This window comes from Trachymyrmex cornetzi, unplaced genomic scaffold, assembly GCF_001594075.2.
Source record: "Trachymyrmex cornetzi isolate Tcor2-1 unplaced genomic scaffold, Tcor1.1 scaffold122, whole genome shotgun sequence".
In the NCBI taxonomy this organism is placed as follows: Eukaryota; Metazoa; Arthropoda; class Insecta; order Hymenoptera; family Formicidae; genus Trachymyrmex; species Trachymyrmex cornetzi.
In genome coordinates this window covers 2741366-2764671 of record NW_017295784.1, presented here as the reverse complement: position 1 = coordinate 2764671, position 23306 = coordinate 2741366, and the positions used below count along the sequence as shown (strand labels likewise).

At 29.0% G+C, this 23306-nt stretch overlaps 3 protein-coding genes across 3 annotated transcripts; all 3 read right to left on the bottom strand.

The window, feature by feature from the left end:
* Window positions 1-3584: 3584 nt before the first annotated feature.
* LOC108768495 (uncharacterized) lies at window positions 3585-7032 on the bottom strand. Its single transcript, XM_018518944.1, has 5 exons — window positions 6844-7032; window positions 6340-6408; window positions 6136-6225; window positions 6002-6043; window positions 3585-3698 (listed from the first exon to the last, which is right to left on the bottom strand). The coding sequence occupies exons 1-5, from the start codon at window positions 7030-7032 to the stop codon at window positions 3585-3587; spliced, it is 504 nt and encodes a 167-aa protein (XP_018374446.1).
* Window positions 7033-13710: 6678 nt separating this feature from the next.
* LOC108768911 (uncharacterized) lies at window positions 13711-14913 on the bottom strand. Its single transcript, XM_018519603.1, has 5 exons — window positions 14725-14913; window positions 14493-14561; window positions 14298-14387; window positions 14169-14216; window positions 13711-13809 (listed from the first exon to the last, which is right to left on the bottom strand). Exons 1-5 carry the CDS (start codon window positions 14911-14913, stop codon window positions 13711-13713), a joined length of 495 nt encoding a protein of 164 aa, XP_018375105.1.
* Window positions 14914-22168: 7255 nt separating this feature from the next.
* LOC108768490 (uncharacterized) lies at window positions 22169-22948 on the bottom strand. Its single transcript, XM_018518931.1, has 4 exons — window positions 22760-22948; window positions 22529-22597; window positions 22329-22418; window positions 22169-22240 (listed from the first exon to the last, which is right to left on the bottom strand). Exons 1-4 carry the CDS (start codon window positions 22946-22948, stop codon window positions 22169-22171), a joined length of 420 nt encoding a protein of 139 aa, XP_018374433.1.
* Between the last annotated feature and the right edge of the window lie 358 nt (window positions 22949-23306).

Here is a 23306-nt window from a genome sequence, read left to right as displayed (position 1 = left end):
TGCTTTTCCGTCAAGGTCTGAACGCGCGATTTTCGTCGCTTAAATCGTGTACGAAAACAATATTAATAATTCGGTTTTCAGGTGAAATTTTTTTGTTTGTTTATATTTCTGTTTATCTTTTGTAAATTCGTCAGTTACTCGTCAGAAGTCATCGAGAGAATTGCTCCTGTCACAATATTCTGCATACATATTCTAACTATTGAATATGCTGATATGGTTTTCGTGTATGGTTTCTGCGACAAGAGATCAATATTTTGAACAATATCTACAGTAAGCAAGTGAATAAATATAATATGAATATATACAAATACAATAAGTAATGAGAAAGTACAAAAATGAAAACTTACGTTTTGTCTGTTTTGCTATTTTCTCCAAAACTAAGCAAAGATGGGCATATCTGTACAGGACTTTTTTTCTTAGTTTATTATTGATCCCCCCCATGCTCCTGAAGTTTTGACATTTAAATTCCAAACACCCTGTATAAACAACTATAGCCATAATGTAACAATATAAGTAATAAGTATATAAAAAAAAATACTAACTGAAGGAGACTTGCATTAGTCAAATCACCTATGAAATTGATATGTAAACAGTAGTCTTGTTGAATGCAGTAAAGTATAATTAATACAATGTCACCGTCACATTTATCTTTTAGCAATGAAACTGAGTAGTACATTGTTAATATAACTATGAAAACCCATCCTAAGACACACCATATTCCTTTTTTGCGTAGATTATCGTAATCTGTCATTGTTCCTAGCTTTAGCAAGGTGTTGTCGATAATATCAAATTTTTTCAAACAATTTTGGAATTTCTGTCACAAAAATGGAATGTGAAATAGACAAATATATTATAGTATATTTAGAAGAGCTAGCCGCATCTTGACCTTGATATATGTTATAAAGATCATGAAGAGTGACCATCGGAAAGTCATTTTTAGTCCTCAGTCATTGTTCGTTAAAAAATTATTATCAAAAAAGTTTACAGTATATTTATGCATATTAAGCATGTATCTAACTTCATAGTTTAAATTTTATTTAATACAAATATCACATTATTAACATATTTACATATTTATGTGAATTTGTGGATAGGGAAGGACCTGAACTATACAATCAGATTTTGTTTTACCCGGCCAATAAACAGAGGGGAGGGTGATGTAGGCTACGCTTCGTGTCGAAAGTCGAAACTAATATGGAACTTCGCTTTGCGCATGGGAAGTTGTGAATTCATGTGAAACCTTGCTTCGCGTTGAAGAGTATTATGTAGAGACAATGGATCTGACTCTTTCTACGAAGAAGAGCCCATTACTAAAAATTATAGACACGTAGTGAATCTCGTTTCATGTAAAAAGTTATACATTCACGTGAAGTGACGTTTCACATAGATACTTTTCATTCAAAACGTATAATAGTTTAATCAAAATTTATGTGTCTAATTTTTTGATAGTGGATTGAACTTTATAGAAGAAAAAAGGGCAGAATCCACTGCACACACACACACACACACACGCGCGCGCGCGCGCGCGCATGCACGCACGCACGCACGCACGCACGCACACATGCCCACACGAACGTGCGCACACGTGCACACACTTTACGCGAAGCGTAAAAAACTCCAAAAACAGCAAGATTTACAATTTTCCACGTGAAGTATATATACAAGGATTTCGATTTTCCAAGCGGTGCGATGTTTACTTTATGTGTCTAATTTTTTGATAGTGGATTGAACTTTATAGAAGAAAAAAGGGCAGAATCCACTGCGCACACACACACACACACGCACACACGCACACACGCACGCACGCACGCACGCACGCACGCACACACGAACGTGCGCACACGTGCACACACTTTACGCGAAGCGTAAAAAACTCCAAAAACAAAGCAAGATTTACAATTTTCCACGTGAAGTATTCACAAGGATTTCGATTTTCCAAGCGGTGCGATGTTTACCTCACCTTTTTTTCTGCTTATAGAACAAAATGAAGTCTACAGGATAGTAAAATTTTATCCCTTTGTAATGTTTATATTAACAGCTAAATAACCTGTGTCTAATATTTAATTTGTTCATAAATCATGTTATATTTATGAAACTCATTCTGTTAATAATTTTTTAACGAACGACTGACGCCAAAACTTTTGAAGGTCAGTCAAAGTAATAACCTTAATAACGTATATGAAGATCTATAATCAAAATATTTACCACAGTTTTTATTATTAAACAGATGCATGTAGAATTTAATGTATTATGAGTTATAATTTATATATATATTTTTTACATATTTTAATTGTACATATTTAATGCGTAAATCGTCAAGGATATGTTTGTTCTTAATAATTACGTATATCATAACAATCGTTTTATACTAATAATGTTACAAATATATATTATAACATTTTGTTACCTTATCTTGATATATCCCAAACACGATTGTTAATATTGTTATAAAGCTTTCTACATAAAGGCAGAATTGATCATCGAAGGAATAACACTCATTAAAAGAAGTTATTAATGCACATGATGAGAGGAAATAGTACACTGACCAAACCAGTAGCATATATGTAACACTAAACCATAATTTTGAATAATTAGACATGGAAATTCTTAAACCAACTACGTAATTGATTATTAAAAATGGCATTAAAACCATACGAATATTTTTGGTCATTGCACACTTAGTTTTTATTTCAAAGTGTATCTTTATTGATCAGTTGGTTGTATAAATTTATTCGAATGATGACGATAGTAGATGCAATTTCAGTTAAGGCACTTAGAAATATTAAAGCAATTAGCTGATCACAATTTATGCTTTATTATTTATTGAAATTTATAGATGGATGATGGGTATACTTTTATTTTTACTCATATATGTATATACATTAGGGTCAAAGTGCGGTTAGGGGACCAGTCTCAATGACCTTAACCTTGACATATATTGTCAAGGTCATGGCTCTAAGTAAAAACCTCCAATAGGTTTTAGCCGTCGCTCGTTATTCGTGAAAAAGTTATTAACAAAAGAGTTTGATAAAATAACGTTTTATATCTACTATTTAATATTATAAACTATTCTATACTCTTCCTTGCTTACGTAATGGCTTTTCAAGCGAAGGGAATTTTATAATGAATTCGAGGACTCTGTCCCATGATTACATTAAGTGGTTACCCCCTCGGTAATATGTTTAATGTAATTAAAGAATGTATTTTGAAGAATGTTTTAATTTCGCAGGAAGTGGTTATTTTGAGAAATATTTTAGATAAAAGTTGTTGGGAATCAAGTAATGCATTACTTGGATATATGCGATTGATCTTGGGTGGCATCGCGAAGGTCATGTCGAGGTCGACTTAAATTAAATACATCTTTGATGATGCTAACCCCGGCGGTACTGAAACTTTGAAGTTTCATAACTCAGGAATATCTCAACTAAAAAGTATTCGTAACCAGTGTTTCGAAAACATCTTAACGTCAACTATGAGAATATGCAATGAAAGATACGGATTCTCATTAAAAAAATTCAAGTCGACCTCGACATAACATTCACGACGCCACTCAAGATTAATAGCCCACGTAATGCATTACTTGATTACCAATGATTTTGTCTAAAATATTCTTTAAAGTAACCACTTCCCTCGTTTTTAAATGGGGTATACGGATGATCTGAAACACCCGGTATACGTGCAATTGAACCTGCCTTTTTCTACGAAAGGGAAGAGCCCAATTACTAAAAAATTAGACTTAAAAAATCATATTTCAATTGAACCTCGCATGGAAAGTTGTATATCGGTATGAAGTAATGTTCCACAAAGGTTACAACTTTCTATGCAAAGCGTGGTTCAATCTAAACCTATGTGTCTAGTTTTTTGATGGTTGAGCTTGTCCTTTAGAAGGAAAAAGGGCGAAATGATTGCAGTTACGCGTACGCATTTAACGCGGAGCAAGATTTCGAAAACAAAGCAAAATTTATAATTTTCCACGCAGAGCAAGGTTTCATAGAAGTTTTAATTTTCTGAGCAAAGTGACATATACTTCTCTCTCTCCCTGTTTATAGGAAAACATTAAATCTACATGATTATAAAGTTCCACCCCTTCGTAATGTTTCAGATGACAGCTATATAATCTGTGTCTAATATTTAATTTGCCCAAAAATCGTGTTCTGTTTATGAAGCTTATTCTGTCAATAACTTATTTTTAATTATTTTCGATGGTCTAAATATTTGATGGTCATTTAAAGTCATGACTTTGATAACATATCGTATGTTAAGATTAATAAATAATCGGAATATTTATCACAGTTTTTTATTATTGAATAAGTGCAAAATTTAATGTATTATGAATTACAATCTTTATATACACCTTTATATTTTATCTATTTAATTGTGTAAATAAACAAGAATATGTTTATTTTAAATAATTATATATATTATAACAATTGTTTTTATTAATATTATTACAAATATTATAACATTTTGTTACCTTGTCATAGTATATTCTAAACACGATTGACAATAATGTCATAGAAATTTCTAGACAATAACATATACCTATTGTCTGCGAAAATAAAATACATGCGAAAAGAAATAAATGCAAATCACATGAGAAAATAGTAAATTGACCAAACTAGCAGTATATACGATAAACCATAATCTTAAATGATTAATTATGGCAATTTTTATACTAAATACGTAATTAATTATTAAAAATGGCATTAAAATCATACAAATACTTTTTGTCATTATATAAAGTTTTTATTTCAAACTGTATCTTTGTTGATCAGTTAGTTATATAAATTGAATTGAATGGTAACAATAATAGACGCAATTTCTGTTAAGGCACTTAGGAATATTAAAGCAATTAGCTTACCACAATTTATGTTTTATTATTTATTGAAACTTATAGACTAATACAGAGATAATAAGATAGTATAATATATTTTATGAACTTTATTATATATGAATTTTATTATATGTGCATTATTATCAGATCTAGTTTTTTGATAAAAGAGTTTACTCATTTGCGTGAATTATTATACCTACACTGATGACAATAAACATTATAAACTAAAAGAAAAATAATATATAAACTTTTCTTTTAAATACTTGTCTGGAGTTTAACTATATATATGTATAATAAATATATATAATAATTATATATAGTAAATATATATACATTATATTAATTAAAATTTTCTTTTGTCAGATATGGTGTTATAATAATATATTAAATGTATCTATGTAATTATATTCTTTTTTATATTTGCTTTTTTATTTTTTTCAGAAAACATGATTAAATCCATATCCATAATGTTTTCAAGTATTATTAAATAGTAAAACGATCAGTAATATTCTAATAATAATAGTGATTTCAATTGAAGTTTTGTAAAAACATAACAGATTGTTTTCATCTAAAAAAGTCATATGACTATTCTCGGCCTTATAATGAAAAGAATAATGCAAAAACAAAATTGACAAATAATGTTAAGAAATATTCTTTTATTTATCTTTTTTATTGCATAAAATGTTATTAATTTTTTTTTAGATGTTAATTTTCTCTTTCAAAGCTTATATAGAGATATTCTTGAGGTTTCCACGAGTGGTTTCTGTATAAAGGTTATGCGTTTCGCGGGTTTCCTCCGTATCCAGATCTATTCTTGAGATGCCAACGTTTCGTGAACCTTGCAGTCCACTTCATCAAGGCGAGGAGCAGCCTGATACTATGTATCAGGCTGCTCCTCGCGTGATACAGTATCAGGCTGCTCCTCGTCCTGATGAAGTGGACTGCAAGGTTCACGAAACGTTGCCATCTCAAGAATGGATCTGGACACGGAGGAAATCCGCGAAACACATAACCTTTATACTTATATAGAGATATTAAATCAAATTTAGAAGGTATTGTATATACAACTTTATAAATAACATTATGTTGTACATATATTATCACTAGACGATTTTTATGAGCTTTGCCATAACACGATGATAAAAATTGTTATTTATTTGCTTGTGCTTGTATTATTATAACTAAAACAGTCGCAATAGACATGATAAACTAAAAATAAAAACAATTTAAATCTTTTTTTTAAATATTTACCAGGAATTTGACTATTTATAGTACGGAATTATGTAATAAATATAACGTACCTTATGAAGAAATTTGAAACCAAATTGGAAAAATCCGATTCCACAGAATGTAAGGGGTGCATACACTATTCGCAATGAAAACTGAGAAATCTATATAAAAAACGTATTTCTTTTAATGTATTATATATTTTGTTAATTTTATATTTACTTGTACGTTTAATATATATTTTAATAATATTTTAATGAACTCATTTTTAAACTTACAAGTTCACGAATTTCATCATCACAAGTGACATATGATAATCTATTTAATAAATCTGCTGTTGCACCTGCCTACAATTGTAATATGTTTAATGTAATTAAACAATGTATTTAGAAGAATGTTTTAATTCAATTTTAAATTTAGATATCAATAATTTCTAAAAGGTTTCTTGCATTTGCGAAGAAGTTTTCACAGTATGAAAAATAGTTTTGATTTGTTTCATTTTTACAACTATTGTAACATTACCCAACTTTAAATTTATACTTTGATTTGAATTATTGTTAGTTTTGTTTAGATTGATAATGACTTCGTAACTAAAGCGTTTGTTTATATTAATAATACTTTTTTTTAGATTGTAGCTCTTTGTTGTTTTATTATTTTAATTTTAATCATCTGAGTCGTTAATTTAATTTTTGTATTTTTTTCAATAATTTTTAAATTCATTCACTTATTATAAATAAAATTTAAATTAATTTTTTTTTTAAATTTAATATAATTTAATCTACCTTCACACTGACTGTTTCGCACATATAATTAATAAGCAGGAATTTGAAAATATGATGAGATAGGCAGAATGAAAGCACGGCGACGGCTATTGTTCTTGATTTTACATAATTGTTGATAAGTATTGTATTGAAAAGTTCGCGCAAGTCAAGTACTATCCAACCAAAATAGCATGCCATTTTGATAGTCATTTGGGTCCCAAATATTGAGTTTATTTCACGGGATATTTTGCATAACTCTAAGTAAAGGTGTCTGGACATGCAAACATAAATAGTAAGTTTTATGTTTCATGTGTACTGTTACTTATAAATATTAAAATTTTACGTGATGTTACCTCTATTAATAAACTTATAAAATTTCTTACATAATGATCCATGTTATGCATTTGTTATTTAGTGATTTTGAAAATCTACGGTGGTCAGGATATATCTTGCTATTTATCCAAGCTCTTGTTTTATGATTTTTATTTTTCATCAAATTCCGAAGATATTCGTTGATTTGATCAAACTTTAATCCTGTGTATCTAAAAAAAAGTAGATGGAAAACGAAATTAATTGTAAGCAGCAGCTATATTTTATTATTACATTTATAATTTTTATTTCAGAAGTTATGAAATATTCATGCATTATAATTTAGTTTAATTTATTTATATGTATAAATGACTACGCCAACAGATAAGGAATATAATTACAAGTATACGTAAAAAATATACTAACTTGAGAATATTCGCATTAATCAAATCACCCATAAGATTAATATGAAAACAGTAGTCTCTTGTAAAATTGAATAACATAATTGTCGCAATATCATCATCACGTTTATCTTTAAGTAGTAAAGCTTCGAAGTATGTTATTAATGTAACTGTAACAATCCATCCTAAGACACACCATGTTGCTTTTTTGCGTAGATTGTCATAATCTGTCGTTGTTCCTAGCTTTAGCAAGGTGTAGTCGATATTATCAAATTTCTTCAAACAATTTTGGAATTTCTGTTATGAATGAATGAAAATAGAATGTGAAATAGATAAATATATATTACAAGTATTCCGATTGGTTGAACAAGTCACCCAATCACCTTGATCTTGATATGTGTTGTCAAGATCGTGACTCTAAGTAACCTCCGGGAGGTCTGTCCTCGATCATTGTTCGTTAAAAAGTTATGAACAAATAGAGTGTACAATATATATGAATATGTATCTAATTTTATAGTTCAAACTTTATTTAGTATATATATATCATATTATTAACATATTTTGAATAAATTCATGGACCGGAGGGACAGAATTATACAAACGTAGACTTCATTTTACCTAAAAAAGAAGGAAGGACCCCGCTTCGCCTAGAAAGTCAAAAACTATGTGGAACTTTGCTCCGCGTAGAAACTTATGAACCTAAGTGAAACCTCGCTTCACATTGAAAAGTCTATGCATAGAAGTAATGGAGTTAGTCTCTTTCTAAGATTGAGGGAATTTCACTATCAAAAAACTAGTCGTATGCTTGTATTATAGATTTGAGTCGAACGAAATTTCGTATGGAAAGTTATATATTTACAGCGAAGTTTTACATATATGTATATTGACAACTTCTCACGCAAAGCGAAGTTCCATTCAAACCTATTATAAAGTGTCTAATTTTTTGATAGTGGAAGTTCTCCTGTAGGATGTGAAAGGCGGAATCCATTGCATTCACACATACACTTAATGTGGAGCGAGATTCCGAAGACACAAAGTAAATTTACTTTCTATGCGGCGTAAGAAGGTTCCATAAGGATTTCAATTTTTCAAGTGAAGCGATATTCACCCTCTCTTTAGCTTATAGACCAAAATGCCATCTATATGATTATAAAATTCCTCCCCCCCTCCCATGTCTCAATAATATTTTGTATTAAGGGGATTCTAAAGCGAAGCTCGAATTCCGACGAAGTCACCAGAGATCGCTGTTTTTCCAGCGCATCGATGCCTTTATATACTACCACACCAATAACTCCTCCAGTAACACATGTTAGTTTTATATATGTTTCTTAAACGTTTTTGGAACATTAGATACGTTTAGAAAACGTACATAAAACGTATATGAATCAATCGAGAGGGTCAACCACTACTTGAAATATTGTCCCGCTGATTACATGATTTCATTCGATTTTATATGATTTTATGTGATTAAAAATAATTTTTTTCACTACATATATGAAGTCATTTGGTAAAATAAAATACACGATTTTATTTAATATTATACAATGATTTCTCACGGTTGCATACGTAATTATTGAATTATACATAGAGATTTCATATAAATTTTATCCCTTACCGTACCATCTACAATTTGGTGCCTCATCCATACCATCAAGGGTCACTAGAATCTCTTCGTTTTTTTCACCTCTTTAAAATAAGTTTAAAAATCTCTAAAAATTCACCAACATACTTTCAACTTTCTAGAATAAATATTGACTCTTTATTTTAAGAAAATAATAAAATGTAGTATAATTTATACCGAAAGACTCAAAAAAACTTGCACGAACAGGAATCGCTCGGCCACTAGTTATCCATATTGGTACGGTAAGGGTTAAAATGATTTCGAGGACTCTATCCCATGATTACAAGTGGTTACCCCCTCGCAACCAATAGGTGGTACCTGGGTCACGCACCTATGATACACGCAGTTGTACGTTCGTGTCAATTTTCGTATAACAAATTTGTCGCGATAAAGCGTCTAAGTCTAATTCTAAGAATTTGACGTTATTTGTTCGTGCAAACTATGTTTTATAGGATTACTATTTCGTAAGTATAAGAGGTTGCAAAACTTTCGTATCAAGCAAATGTTGTCACGACTTGACAGCTTGAGATGCCATGTTAAGTTAAGAAATGGTAAAAAATATATCAATTTCGAAATTTTTGGTCGTTTTCAGCATAAACTCCGCCTCACAAGCATGTATTAATGCATATATTTTTATCCTGGAAAAGAATTTTTGAATCTGTGAAAGAGAAAAAAAGTATTTCTTATATACAAAAATTATATGATTTGGTCAATAATACAGACGGCTTTAGGATCCCTTTAATAGCTATATAATCTGTATCTAATATTCAACTTGTCAAAAATTATTTTGTTGATAACTTTGTAATAAACAACGACAGACGCGGCGACACCGCAACAGCCAAAATTTCTGAACATCAGAGTTATTACCTTGACAGCATATGTGAGGTCAAGGTGTTTGAGGTACATAAAAATTATATTTATTATATATATATATATATTTATTTAATTGTGTAAATAAATATGAAAATGTTTATTCTTAATAATTGGGTGTATTTTATACAATTGCTTTTCATTAATAATATTATTACTGGTATTATAACATTTCTTTACCTTGTCATGATATATTCTTAAAAATCTCTAAAAATTCACCAACATACTTTCAACTTTCTAGAATAAATATTGACTCTTTATTTTGGAAAATAATAAAATGTAGTATAATTTATATCGAAAGACTCAAAGAAACTTGCACGAACAGGAATCGCTCGGTCACTAGTTATCCATATTGGTACGGTAAGGGTTAAAATGATTTCGACTTTCGAGGACTCTATCCCATGATTACATTAAGTGGTTACCCCCTCGCAACTAATAGGTGTTACCTGGGTCATGCACCTATGATACACGCAGTCGTACGTTCGTGTCAATTTTCGTATAACAAATTTGTCGCGATAAAGCGTCTAAAGTCTAATTCTAAGAATTCGACGTTATTTGTTCGTGCAAACTATGTGTTTTAGGATTACTATTTCGTAAGTATAAAAGGTTGCAAAACTTTCGTATCAAACAAATGTTGTCACGACTTGAGATGCCATGTTAAGCTAAGAAATGGTAAAAAATATATCAATTTCGAAATTTTTGGTCGTTCTCGGCATAAACTCACAAGCATGTATTAATGCGTATTAATGCGTATATTTATCCTGGAAAAGAATTTTTGAATCTGTGAAAGAGAAAAAAAGTATTTCTTATATACAAAAATTATATGATTTGGTCAATAATACAGACGGCTTTAGGATCCCTTTAATAGCTATATAATCTGTATCTAATATTCAACTTGTCAAAAATTATTTTGTTGATAACGAACAACGACAGACGCGGCGACACCGCAACAGCCAAAATTTCTGAACATCAAAGTTATTACCTTGACAGCATATGTGAGGTCAAGGTGTTTGAGGTACATAAAAATTATATTTATTATATATATATATATATTTATTTAATTGTGTAAATAAATATGAAAATGTTTATTCTTAATAATTGGGTGTATTTTATACAATTGCTTTTCATTAATAATATTATTACTGGTATTATAACATTTCTTTACCTTGTCATGATATATTCCAAACACGATTGACAATAACGTCGTAAAGACTTCTAGATAATGGCAAATTTTGTCCTCGAAGGAAAAAAACACGTGAAAAGAAATCGTTAATGCAGATGATGAGAAGAAATAGTACACTGACCAAATCAGTAGCATATATGTGACACTAAACCATAATTTTGAATGATTAGATATGGCAATTCTTAAACCAAATACGTAACTGACCATTAAAAATGGTGTTAAAATTGTACGAATACTTTTGACCATTGCACACATAATTTTTATTTCAAACTGTACTTTTGTTGATGAGTTGCAAGTATAAATTGAATGGAATGGTAATGATACTAGACGCAAAGTGCTTTCTGTTAAAGCACTTAGGAATATTAAAGTAATCAATCTACTATATTTTGTGCTCTATATTATTTATCTAAACTTATAGATGGATCATGGGTATACTTTTATTTTTACTCATATACGTTGGTACATAAAAAGTATGAATTTTGGCAACTTTGTTTTTTATTTTTTTATTTGTCCTTTTTAATACATACTCGTATTTAAGTTATTAAAGTATTAATTTTAATTGCAATTGCAGTTGTAACAAATATATAAATAATGCAGAAACATTATAAATATATTGCAATTATGTGTGTATTATAAATATATGATAATTATGTGTCAATTGCTTCCCTACAATATGTATAAAAACGTATATGTAAATATGATGATTCATGTCTGTAACAAGAAATTCATTGACAGATGATAATCGATGTATAATAAAAACATAATATATGTATATATATACATATATGTATATAAAGTAAAGTTCATTTTTATTGTATAAAATTTTATTAATTATTATCTATATTTAATAATAACAAATAACTTTTTTCTTTTTTTTACTGTTTCTCATCTCTCTGATATTGAAACACTAAAATCGTGTAATGTATTTTATGAACATTATATGTGCATTATTATCAGATCAAGTTTTTGTAAACTCTCATAGTTTAATAAAATGTTTACTCATTTGCTTGCGCGTATATTAATGTACCTAAATAGGCAATAAACATGATAAACTAAAAATGAAATCAAAATATGAAGGTTTTTTTTAAATATTTGTTAGAAGCTTAATTAAGCATACTGCATAACAGAATCTTAATTTTGTAATATATAATTATACCGTAAATATAATGTACTCTGTTAAGAAATTTGATTCCAAATTGGAAAAAAATTAGAAAAATGCGATTTCACAGAATTTGAGTGGTGTATAATTTTTTAAACTATTTTTTATAATGAAAATTATGAATTCTATATTATTTAATATAGTTTTTTAATATAATATAGTTTCTTAAGTCGAGTATAGTCATCTGCGGTACTTTTACTCCAGTGGCACAAAAAGTTTGAATTATTGCAAAATATTGTTTTATATGTGGATATTGCTTAATATAATTTTTTCTTCTTAAATAAAACTATTTTTTACTTTTAGATATGCAATTCAAACAAAAACCCGTAATGAAATGGTATTAATATAACAATATTAATTAAAATCTTAGTCCTTCAGATATATATACAGGGTCATAATAAATTATTGAACTTTTATTCTATTTTATATTGTTTTTCTATTTATTTTATACAGAAAAAACTGATTAAAAAAATAAAATCCACATTCATAATATATTTTCAAATATAAATCGAAAAGCAACCAGTAATACAGGGTAGAGCGGAATTAGTTGTGACACTTTTTCTTTAAGTTATTATAAATCTTGACACAATTAGACTAATGGTAAATGTTTTAAAACCTTGCATATTCATCTGGCTCAATAATTAAGTATTTATAAATCCTTAATATATCTCGTATGAAAAAAATTACCTTAATTACAAGGTAAAGTGGATCAATATGCCTTACCTATGGAGCATGTTGAGAATCCCCGAAGGATAAGTTGAGCCATGAAGATAACCGTTTGATGAGATTATATATTATTAAAAATACGAAAGGATTATACGTATATTAATCAAATTTTTATCATTTTCATCTTAAGAGTATAATAATTTGTAATACTCTCTCTTTTCAAATGTTTTAATTCACAAAATTAGAAAAATTAAAACCTTTACTCTTTATAATAATAATTAAACGTAAAATATATGTTTAATCGTTAAAATAGGAAAATCATTCATAAAGACAGATTTTATTTAAGCAGCTGAGTATATAAGTTCGTTATGAAATATTGGACCCGTAACAAGCCCCATATCGGTGTCGACTGAAATAATTTTTATAACTAAAAACCATAAATAAAATAGTAACTTGAACTTGAATTAAAGTTAAAAAATACGATAATATAATTACTTATATCTATAAAACACATTTCATTATTATTAATCGCTTTAATTACCATCATGTAGATCAAAAAGAATATTTACCTAATAATTTACTCTTGATATACGAAAACGAAAAAGCGCACATATATATTTGGCTGTTGACAGTTAGATACAGATTGTCATATTAAGACACAGTAATCTTCGTCTTTGTGCTACATTACACAAGCATAGACGTATCTATATATTCTTTTGTTATTTAGATATTTGCATTTCAGCAACTTGCCCCTATGCTCAACTAGCCCCGCTTTACCCTACAACATGTTAATAATAATAATTTTAACTGGAGTATAAAAACACTGACAGTTTACATCAAAAAAACATGTAATTACTCCCGCCTTTATAATTAAAAGAATCGTACAAAAACAAATTGGACAAAAAATATTAAATATCTCTTTATTTATCACTTTTATTACAAAAAACATTATTAGTTGTTTTTTACATATTAATTTTCTTTTTCAATGCTTATATGGGGATACTGAATCAAATCCAGAAGATATTGTACATATACAATGCAGTTTGTAAATCACATTATATTATACATATATAGATTATCATTAAACCATCTTCTACAAACTTTGTAATAATCTCATATAAATTTTTGCTTATTTACTTGTGCTTGTAGTATTATAACTACAACAGTGGCAATAGATGTGACGAACTAAAATTAAATACAAGTAAGCTTTTTTAAATATTTGTTAATTTGAATTATATGGTACGCAATTATGTGGTAAATACATACCCCGTGAAGAAATTTGAAACCAAATTGGAAAAACCCAATTCCATAGAATCTAAGTGGGGCATGAACTATTTGTAACGAAAATTGCGAAATCTATGTAAAAAATATATTACTTTGATGTATATTTTTTGAATTTTATATTTACTTATTCTTTTAATATTTACTTTAATAATAATTTTAACGTATTTTAAAACTTACGATTTCACGAACTTCAATATCACACGTGACATATGACAATCTATTTAATATATCTGCTGTTGCTTTTGCCTGAAATTGTAATGTATGATGAATGTAATTATTAAAGAATGTAATTAAAGAAATTTCTAATTTAATTTTAAAATTATATGTCAATAATAATCTTTGAATTCATTTACGTATTGTAAACAAATTTAAATTAATGTTTTCTGAAATTTAATGTAATTTGACCTACCTTGGTGGTAACTGTTTCATAAATATAATTAATGAGTAGGAATTTAAATATATTATTAGTCAAGCAGATCGTGTGAAGCACGATGGTCATTGTTTTAGATTTGACATAATTTGTGATAAGTATTGGGTAGAAAATTTCGCGCAAGTCAAACGCCATCCAACCAAAATAGCTTGCCATTTTGATAGTCATTTGGGTTCCAAATATTGAGTCTATTTCACGGCTTATTTTGTGTAGCTCTAAGTAAAGGTGTCTGGACATGCATACAGACATTAACTGTTATAAACGTTACATTTTTTCAATGATGTTACCATCACTAATAGAATTTACATAAAATTTCTTACATAGTGATCCACATTATGCATTTGCTGCTTAACGGTTTCGAAAATCTATCTTGATGAGGATATATTCTGTTATTTTCCCAAGCCTGTGTTATTTTGTGTCTTTGATTTTTCATCAAATTCCGAATATGTTCATTGATTTGATCAAATTTTAATCCCGTGTATCTGAATATAAAAAAAATAGACGGAAAATGAAATTATTTGAAGCAGTAGTTACCTCTAATCAATATTTTTAAAATTTTCACTTCAGAAATTGTAAAATATTCTTGGATTACTATTTGGTTTTACATATTTACATAAATAATTACGCCATAAGATAAAGATATAATTGTAAGTATATGTAAAACGTGTACTAACTCGAGGATGGTTGCATTAATCAAATCACCTATAAGATTAATATGAAAACAATAATCTCGTAGAAAGCTAAAATACATTGTTGATGCAATAACCCCGTCATGTTCTTCTTTTAATATTAAACCTGCGCAGTATGTTGTTAATATAACTATGACGATCCATCCTAAGGCATACCACATTACTTTTCTGCGTAGCTTGTCATAATTTGTTATTGTTCCTAATTTAAGCAATGTGTTGTCGATAATATCAAATTTCTTTAAACAATTTTGGAATTTCTGTCGCAAAAATAGAAAATAAAATAGGCTAATAAATGTCATGGTAGATGTACCGGTTAGAAGAATCAGTACCCGTGACGTATTGTCAAGATCATGACCTTAATTGACCTTAGAAGATGTTAGCTGTCAGTCGTCGTTTGTTAAAGAGTTATTAACAAATATTAGTTATTATTGTATAGACATATGTATCTATCTTGATATAAATTTTACTGAGTATAAATATCACATTATTAGCATATTTACGTATGTTAGTGAATTTGTACTCGGGGGAAGGACGCAGCAATCATAGACTCATTTTGCCTAGATAAGATAAGGTGGACCTCGCTTCATGTAAAAAGTCGAAACCAATGTGGGACTTCGATCCGCTTGGAAAGTATATATGTATAGAGGCAGCGGATTCAGCCGTTTTCTATACGGGAAAAGGGCACTCTAAAAAAAACTTGATCTGTAAGTTCGATATGAACTTCGCTTCATGTGGAAAGTTGTAAGTCTAAGCGTGATTCCACTGGATTCCCTTAGGTTTATAATTTTGCGAAGCGAGGTTCAATCCAAACATAGCTGTGTTTCAAATTGACTACTAGTACTGAAAACCTATAGTGTACGTAACGTAACATAACATTTTCAGCGTTGGTAGTAAATTTGAACACAGCTCATGTGTCTAGTTTTTGTTACTTACTGGTGCTCCACTTGTGGGGAGGGGTGGGCGTAATCCAGTGCATCCATAACGGTTTCGAATAGAGTTCTTGTAAGAGTTCAGCTATCGGGTGATAGTTTTTGGCAGGAAATGGAAGTAACTCGTTACTTGTAACAAAATTACATTTTTGGTAACTTTACTGATAACTGTGTTACTGTTTTTCTTTGGTAATTGTAACAAAGTTACATTTTTTTGATAACGGTAATGAATTTTACAGTTACTTTTATCGTTATTTTTCACACAATTGGATACGGTACAATTAGACATAAGCTACTCATAGCGCTTGAGACTAGAAAGTCCCTCTGCTGTGATTGGTGGTCGCTGATTTTAAAAAAATAACGAAAAAGTAACGAAAAGTTACATTCTCAAGTAACGGTAACTGTAACGATTTACTTTTAAAAATCGGTAATTAGTAACGGTAACTTGTTACTTTTTTTTAGTCGGTAACAAGTAATTGTAACTTGTTACTTTTAAAAAGTAACTTTCCATTTTCAGGTTTTTGGTTGGTTCTCTATATTCAGGGAACGAAAGTGTAAGACAGTAAGACACGGAGAAATAGTGAATTGTTACAGCTTGTTGTTTTCCCACTTTATCTCTGTTCCAGCGGACTATTAATGGTGAACATGCATGCGAGCAAGATAGACGTTCTACTTACTAAAGAAACTCTGTAGTTTCAATGTCCGATCGAAGTAAATATATACCGCGCTCTCTCTTCTTCTTAAAAAGCAAAATGAGATCTATAACGTAAAGTCGTTTGTTATAGGATAGGCTTCTAATTAAGACAGCAGAGTTTTTTCTGCTAAACCATTAAGCACAGGTTCCGTCATGAACTTATTACTCTTGGGGTGAAATCTATTTAGTACAAAATTTTCAGTAATACATCATGCGTGTAATCGCGAAAAAAGATTTATGAAATTGGATATTATTAAATTTTGTTGACCTGCGTCTTTAAATCTTGTTCATTATAGTACAATAAAGTTCCATGCTGTGGTTAGTGTACTATCCCCATCCGTTTATTTTTTAAAAACATTAACAATATACAATAACAAGGACACGTAAACAAAAAAAATCTGTTGGACTTTATTAAGTAAGAACTACACTTACTATCTAAGTAAAAATTAAATATCTCAGACAATCATATACGATTGTAAAACAAAAACTTTAAAAATATTTACTTAGGTGTACGATTTTTTAAAATTGTGACATAACTTCTATCATAGATGTGTTCGCAACAAGATGTTACAGCAGACTTAGCGGCAGTCGCTGCTGCGTGCTCAGACACGTTTACCTTTACGCGTGTTTTGTTTTTAATGTAGCCTCGATTATTCTACTTACCCTTATAGACCCTGGTCCCCCTATAGCTATTATTGATTGCTAACTTTTGGCGATAAAACTTGAATTTATTTCCTATAAGTTTAACATTAAATAAGAATTAAGGTAATATATTAAATAAATGACACGCCTTAAAGAAAAGGTCCAGTTTTCACAGTGTGTATATATTAATAACACCTATATCCTGTGTTTAGTATACAATTTGTCCAAAAATCAGTTGTATTACTATTTACTATGTTAATGACTTTGTTAATAACTATGTTAATAACTACTTACTATGTTAATAACTTACTTTGTTAATAACTTTTTAAGGAACAGTGACTGACAGCGAAAAAATCTTACTAAGGATCATTACCTTGTACAACGTATATTAAGATCAATGTATTTTGAACTGTCTCTCCTAATCGGAATATTTACCATAGTTATTATAATTAAACAAATGTAGAATTTAACGTATTATAAATCATAATCTTTACTTTCAGGGAATGAAAGAGTTACTTTTCCGTTACTTTTATAATAATTTTGTACAATAACTCTTTGATATAATGATGTTGCAATTCTTTACGACAGTAATAATGACTAATTATAGAACGTAGATGTTACGCTAACAAAAGGAAAATTATTTTGAAAAGTAAATCGTTACCCTTACGCGTTACCTATTGAAAAAAGTAATAAATAACGAGTAACTCCGTAAACTTAGTTCGTAACAAATTGCATTAAAAAGCAATGAGTTAAAAGTTGCAAATTTTTTTTTTTTAGTAACAAATTTTCAACTGTTATAACTGTTATAAGTAACTATTGTCTACTTCAACTCTGTGTTACATAATCTTCATGAGAAATTCGCAACGTCACTACCAAGTTGTTATTACAAGTAGATGTCTAATAAGCCATTAACAATAAGTAATGGCAGTTGCAGTAATTAATTACTCCCATTCCCTGCATATTTCATAAATGTAATTACGTAAATAGATAAGAACATGTTTATTTTTAAGTATTATGGTTATTCGTTACCTTGTTATGGTATATTCCAAACCCGATTGACAATATCGTCATAGGTATTTCTAGACGATGGCCGATATTTTCCACGAAGGACAAATACTCATAAAAAGAAGTAAATGCACATAATGTGAGGAAATAGTAAACTGACCAAATTAACAGTATATATATGGCACTAAACCATAATCTTGAATGATTACATATCGCAATTCTTAAACCAAATAAGTAACTCATTATTAAAAGTGGCGTTAAAATCGTACGAATACTTTTGGTCATTGTAGATACAGTTTTTATTTCAAACTGTGCTTTTGTTGATCAGTTGAAAGTATAAATTGAATCGAATGGTAACGGTGGTATAAATACAATTTTAGTCAAAAGCACTTAGAAATATTAAAGTAATTATAGTCTATATACCACAACTTATGCCCCATTATTTATTGTAAAATAACGAAAAAGTAACGAAAAAGTAACGTCGTTACAAGTAACGCGTTACTTCCCAACCCTGATAAAAACTATGCATATGTGAAACGTATTGATGGAAGACGGGAATACTTTTATTTTTACACATATACGTCGGTACATAAAAACTATGCATATGCAGTACTGGTAGTTTTGTTTTTTGTATTTTCATCTGTCCTTTATAATACACATATTTAAGAGTGTTATTAAACAGTATCAATTTCAATTACAATTGCAGTTGTAACAAACATATAAATAAAGTACAAATATTATAAATATGTTGCAATTATGTGTGAATTGTTTCTCTACATTATGTATAAAAACGTATATGTATAATGACATTTGCAGATAGCAAAGCCTGTGAAGACAGATTTTGAATAGATCATGCTACCAATCTTTGATTGCAGCAAATTATTGCACGTAAAATTTGTATTATTTTCCAATATTAGCAAACTGCTGCTAGAAATAGGACAAAGCCTGTCGACATGTTTTGCCAGCAGATCGGTTGCAGAAGCCGAAAAAGATTTTGCAACTTTTGTTCAGTTTCTGCTGTCACTTTGCTGTCAGGTTCCCAGTACGCGTAGATCCTGTTTGGTTTCTGTCACTAATCTGATGGTATAACAGTGTAACATGATAGCAGGCTGTGTCTACAGATCTATAGTCAGATCAAAGGCGGACACAAATGACTAGGATTTTATAATGGGAATTTGATCGAATTCGCGGCCAATTTTCCTGGAAACTGCTAGAATTTTGTAATCAGCTTTCATAACAAGAGGTTCATAGGCAGATGATAATCTATGTAAAAACATAATAAAACATTTTAATTAATCACATAAAATGCTATTAATTGTTATCTATATTTAATAAAATCAAAAATTTAATAACATCTTTTTTTTTATACTTTTTTTACACTAAAATTTATATCTAGAGGAAAGTCGCCTCTGACATAGGTCTCTTAAAGTAACACCCCCTTATTTCTCAGAAACTAACTATTGCACTTTATTAATACTAATAAAATCATGATCTGTTTAGCTAATTAAAGAAGTACAAACTCATAATTCATATATTTGTGGCTTATTTTTATACCAAATCAGTTAAAAACCAATTCTATGAATCCGAGAAGAAAATTCTTACGGTGTTCTTATGCAAATTGCGTAATTAAATTAATAGTGACTGTATTATTAATAATATTATGTCATTTTAAATGTTTATAGTTTTATAAATTAGTTTTCTTTACAGAGTAGGATATATCTTTATTTATAGAATAGGAATGTTGGCATTATTGCCTACTATGTCAGTTTTGGAGCCCATTTTGTCAGACGCTCAATTTTGCATAACTTACGAAAAACTTAATTATTGCAAAATTGCAAACAGTATTATAAAAATTGCTTATACTATCTGATAGAAGACACTTTTTACTTTGTATTTATGTTTTTGAAGTTGTATTTTTATCTTTTGTTTAAGAAATATTGTCTAAAAACAAAGTGGTATGTCGGTATCGGTGACCTTCCTCTATACATTACGTGACATGTTTCGGTCTCACGATTGAGCCATCTTCAGATGTGAAAGTAGCATATGAACAGGTGATGTTAAATTAGTTTAAACGCAGTCGAAGAAATAGATAAAATTATGAACATGTTACTGAAGACCAGAGAGATGTTTTGTAAAAAGATGGAAATTATTCGCAAAACGGCTGGACGACCGGTTCTTTCAAATTTCCAAATGTTCTAACTGGCCATATATTTAAATTTCGCATGTCGAGAAGATGCTCGTTAATTATTAAATTATTCAGCGTCAGTATGTTGGTTTGTGATGAAACAATTACCAATATCACAGTGGAAAATTTTGTCACAATATAAAATTAATGATGTATAGAGATAAAAATTAATGTAGCAATAAATATAAAAAATGAGACCCGTGTTAAACATGTATGTTACTTTCTTGACAGACAAACACCGGAGTCAGTATTATTGAATATTGATTTATTTGGATATTCTTTCATATAATTTTTTTTCTCAAATAACTATTTTTTACGAACTTTTAGGTATGCAATTCTAACGAAAACTCGTAATAAAATTATATTAATATAACGATATAATTAAAATCTTAGTTTTCCTTATTTTCTTAAAATCTTAGTTCTTCAGATATGTGTATAGGGACATAATAAATTATTGAACATTTATTCCATTTTATATTGTTTTTTTATTTATTTTATTTTGACAAAATGATTGAAATATTAATTTCACGTTCATAATGTTTTCAAATATAAATCGGAAAGCAATCAATAATATACATGTTGATAATAATGATTTTAAATGGAGTATAAAACGCTGACTGTTTATACAAAGAAACATATGATTATTCCGTCTTTATAATTACAAAAATTGTACAAAAACAAAATGGACAAAAAACATTAAATATTTTTTCATTTATATTTTTATTGCATAAAACATTATTAGTTATATTTTCACATATTAATTTTCTCTTTCAAAGCTTATATATACGGATATTGAATGAAATCTTATAGATATTGTACGTACAAGGTGTTACAGATACACACTAGGCAGTACGACGGGTTGCGCGGCAAACTTTGCATGGCCAAGCGTGGTTTTATAAAGTCCGGAAAAATTTCGGCGCGCAGTTAGAATAACTACAAAAATATGATATATATGTATGTATGGTACATATATAGGATATAGATAATTCACTGGGAATTATTTAGGAAAAAAAGATCTAGCTTTGACCGTCATAGGCCTGAATACGCTTATACTTAGTGATAAATAATAAAACTTTGTAGTATAAACTTTATAATGTATAAAGTTACTGTCATTGTCTATTAAACCACGCTTGGCCATGCAAAGTTTGCCGCGCAACCTGTCGTACTACCTAGTATGTATCTGTAACACCCTGTACAATGCATTTTGTAAATCGTATTATATTGTACATATATATTATAGATTATCATTAAACCATCTTTTACAAACTTTGTAATAATCTCACAGAAATTTTTGCTTATTTACTTGTGCTTGTAGTATTATAACTACAAGAGTCGCAATAGATGTGACGAACTAAAATTAAATACAACATGTAAGTTCTTGTTTAAATATTTGTCAATTTGAATTTGTAGTACGCAATTATATGGTAAATATAACATACCCCGTGAAGAAATTTGAAACCAAATTGGAAAAGTCCAATTCCATAGAATCTAAGTGGGGCATGAACTATTCGTAATGAAAATTGTGAAATCTATGTAAAAACGTATTATTTTAATGCAAATCTTTTTACTTTTATATTTACTTATACATTTAATATTTACTTTAATAAAAATTTTAACGAATTTATATTTTAATACTTACGATTTCAAGAATTTCAATATCACAAGTGACATATGATAACCTATTTAATATATCTGCTGTTGCTTTTGCCTGAAATTGTAATGCATGATGAATGTAATTATTAACGAATGTAATTAAAGAAATTTATAATTTAATTTTAAAATTATATCAATAATAATCTTTGAATTCATTTAGATATTGTAAACAAATTTTAAATTCATGTTTTCTGAAATTTAATGTAATTTGACCTACCTTGGTGGTAACTGTTTCACACATACAATTAATGAGTAGGAATTTAAACATATGATTGAACATGCAGAACGTGTGAAGCATGATGATCATCATTTTAGCTTTGATATAATTTTCGGCGAGTATTGGGTAGAGAAGTTCGCGCAAGTCAAACGCTATCCAACCAAAATAGCATGCCATTTTGATGGTCATTTGGGTTCCAAATATTGAGTCTATTTCATGGGTTATTTTGCGTAGCTCTACGTAAAGGTGTCTGCATACAGAAATTAATTGTTATAAACATTACATTTTTTCTGTGATGTTACCGTCATTAATAGATTTAATATAAAATTTCTTACATAGTGATCCACATTATGCATTTGCTGCTTAATGGTTTCGAAAATCCATCTTGATGATGATATATTCTGTTATTTTCCCAAACTCGTATTATTTTGTGTCTTCGATTTTTCATCAAATTTCGAATATGTTCATTGATTTGATCAAATTTTAATCCTGTGTATCTAAATATAAAAAAACGTAGGAAAATGAAATTATGAAACAGTAGCTATCT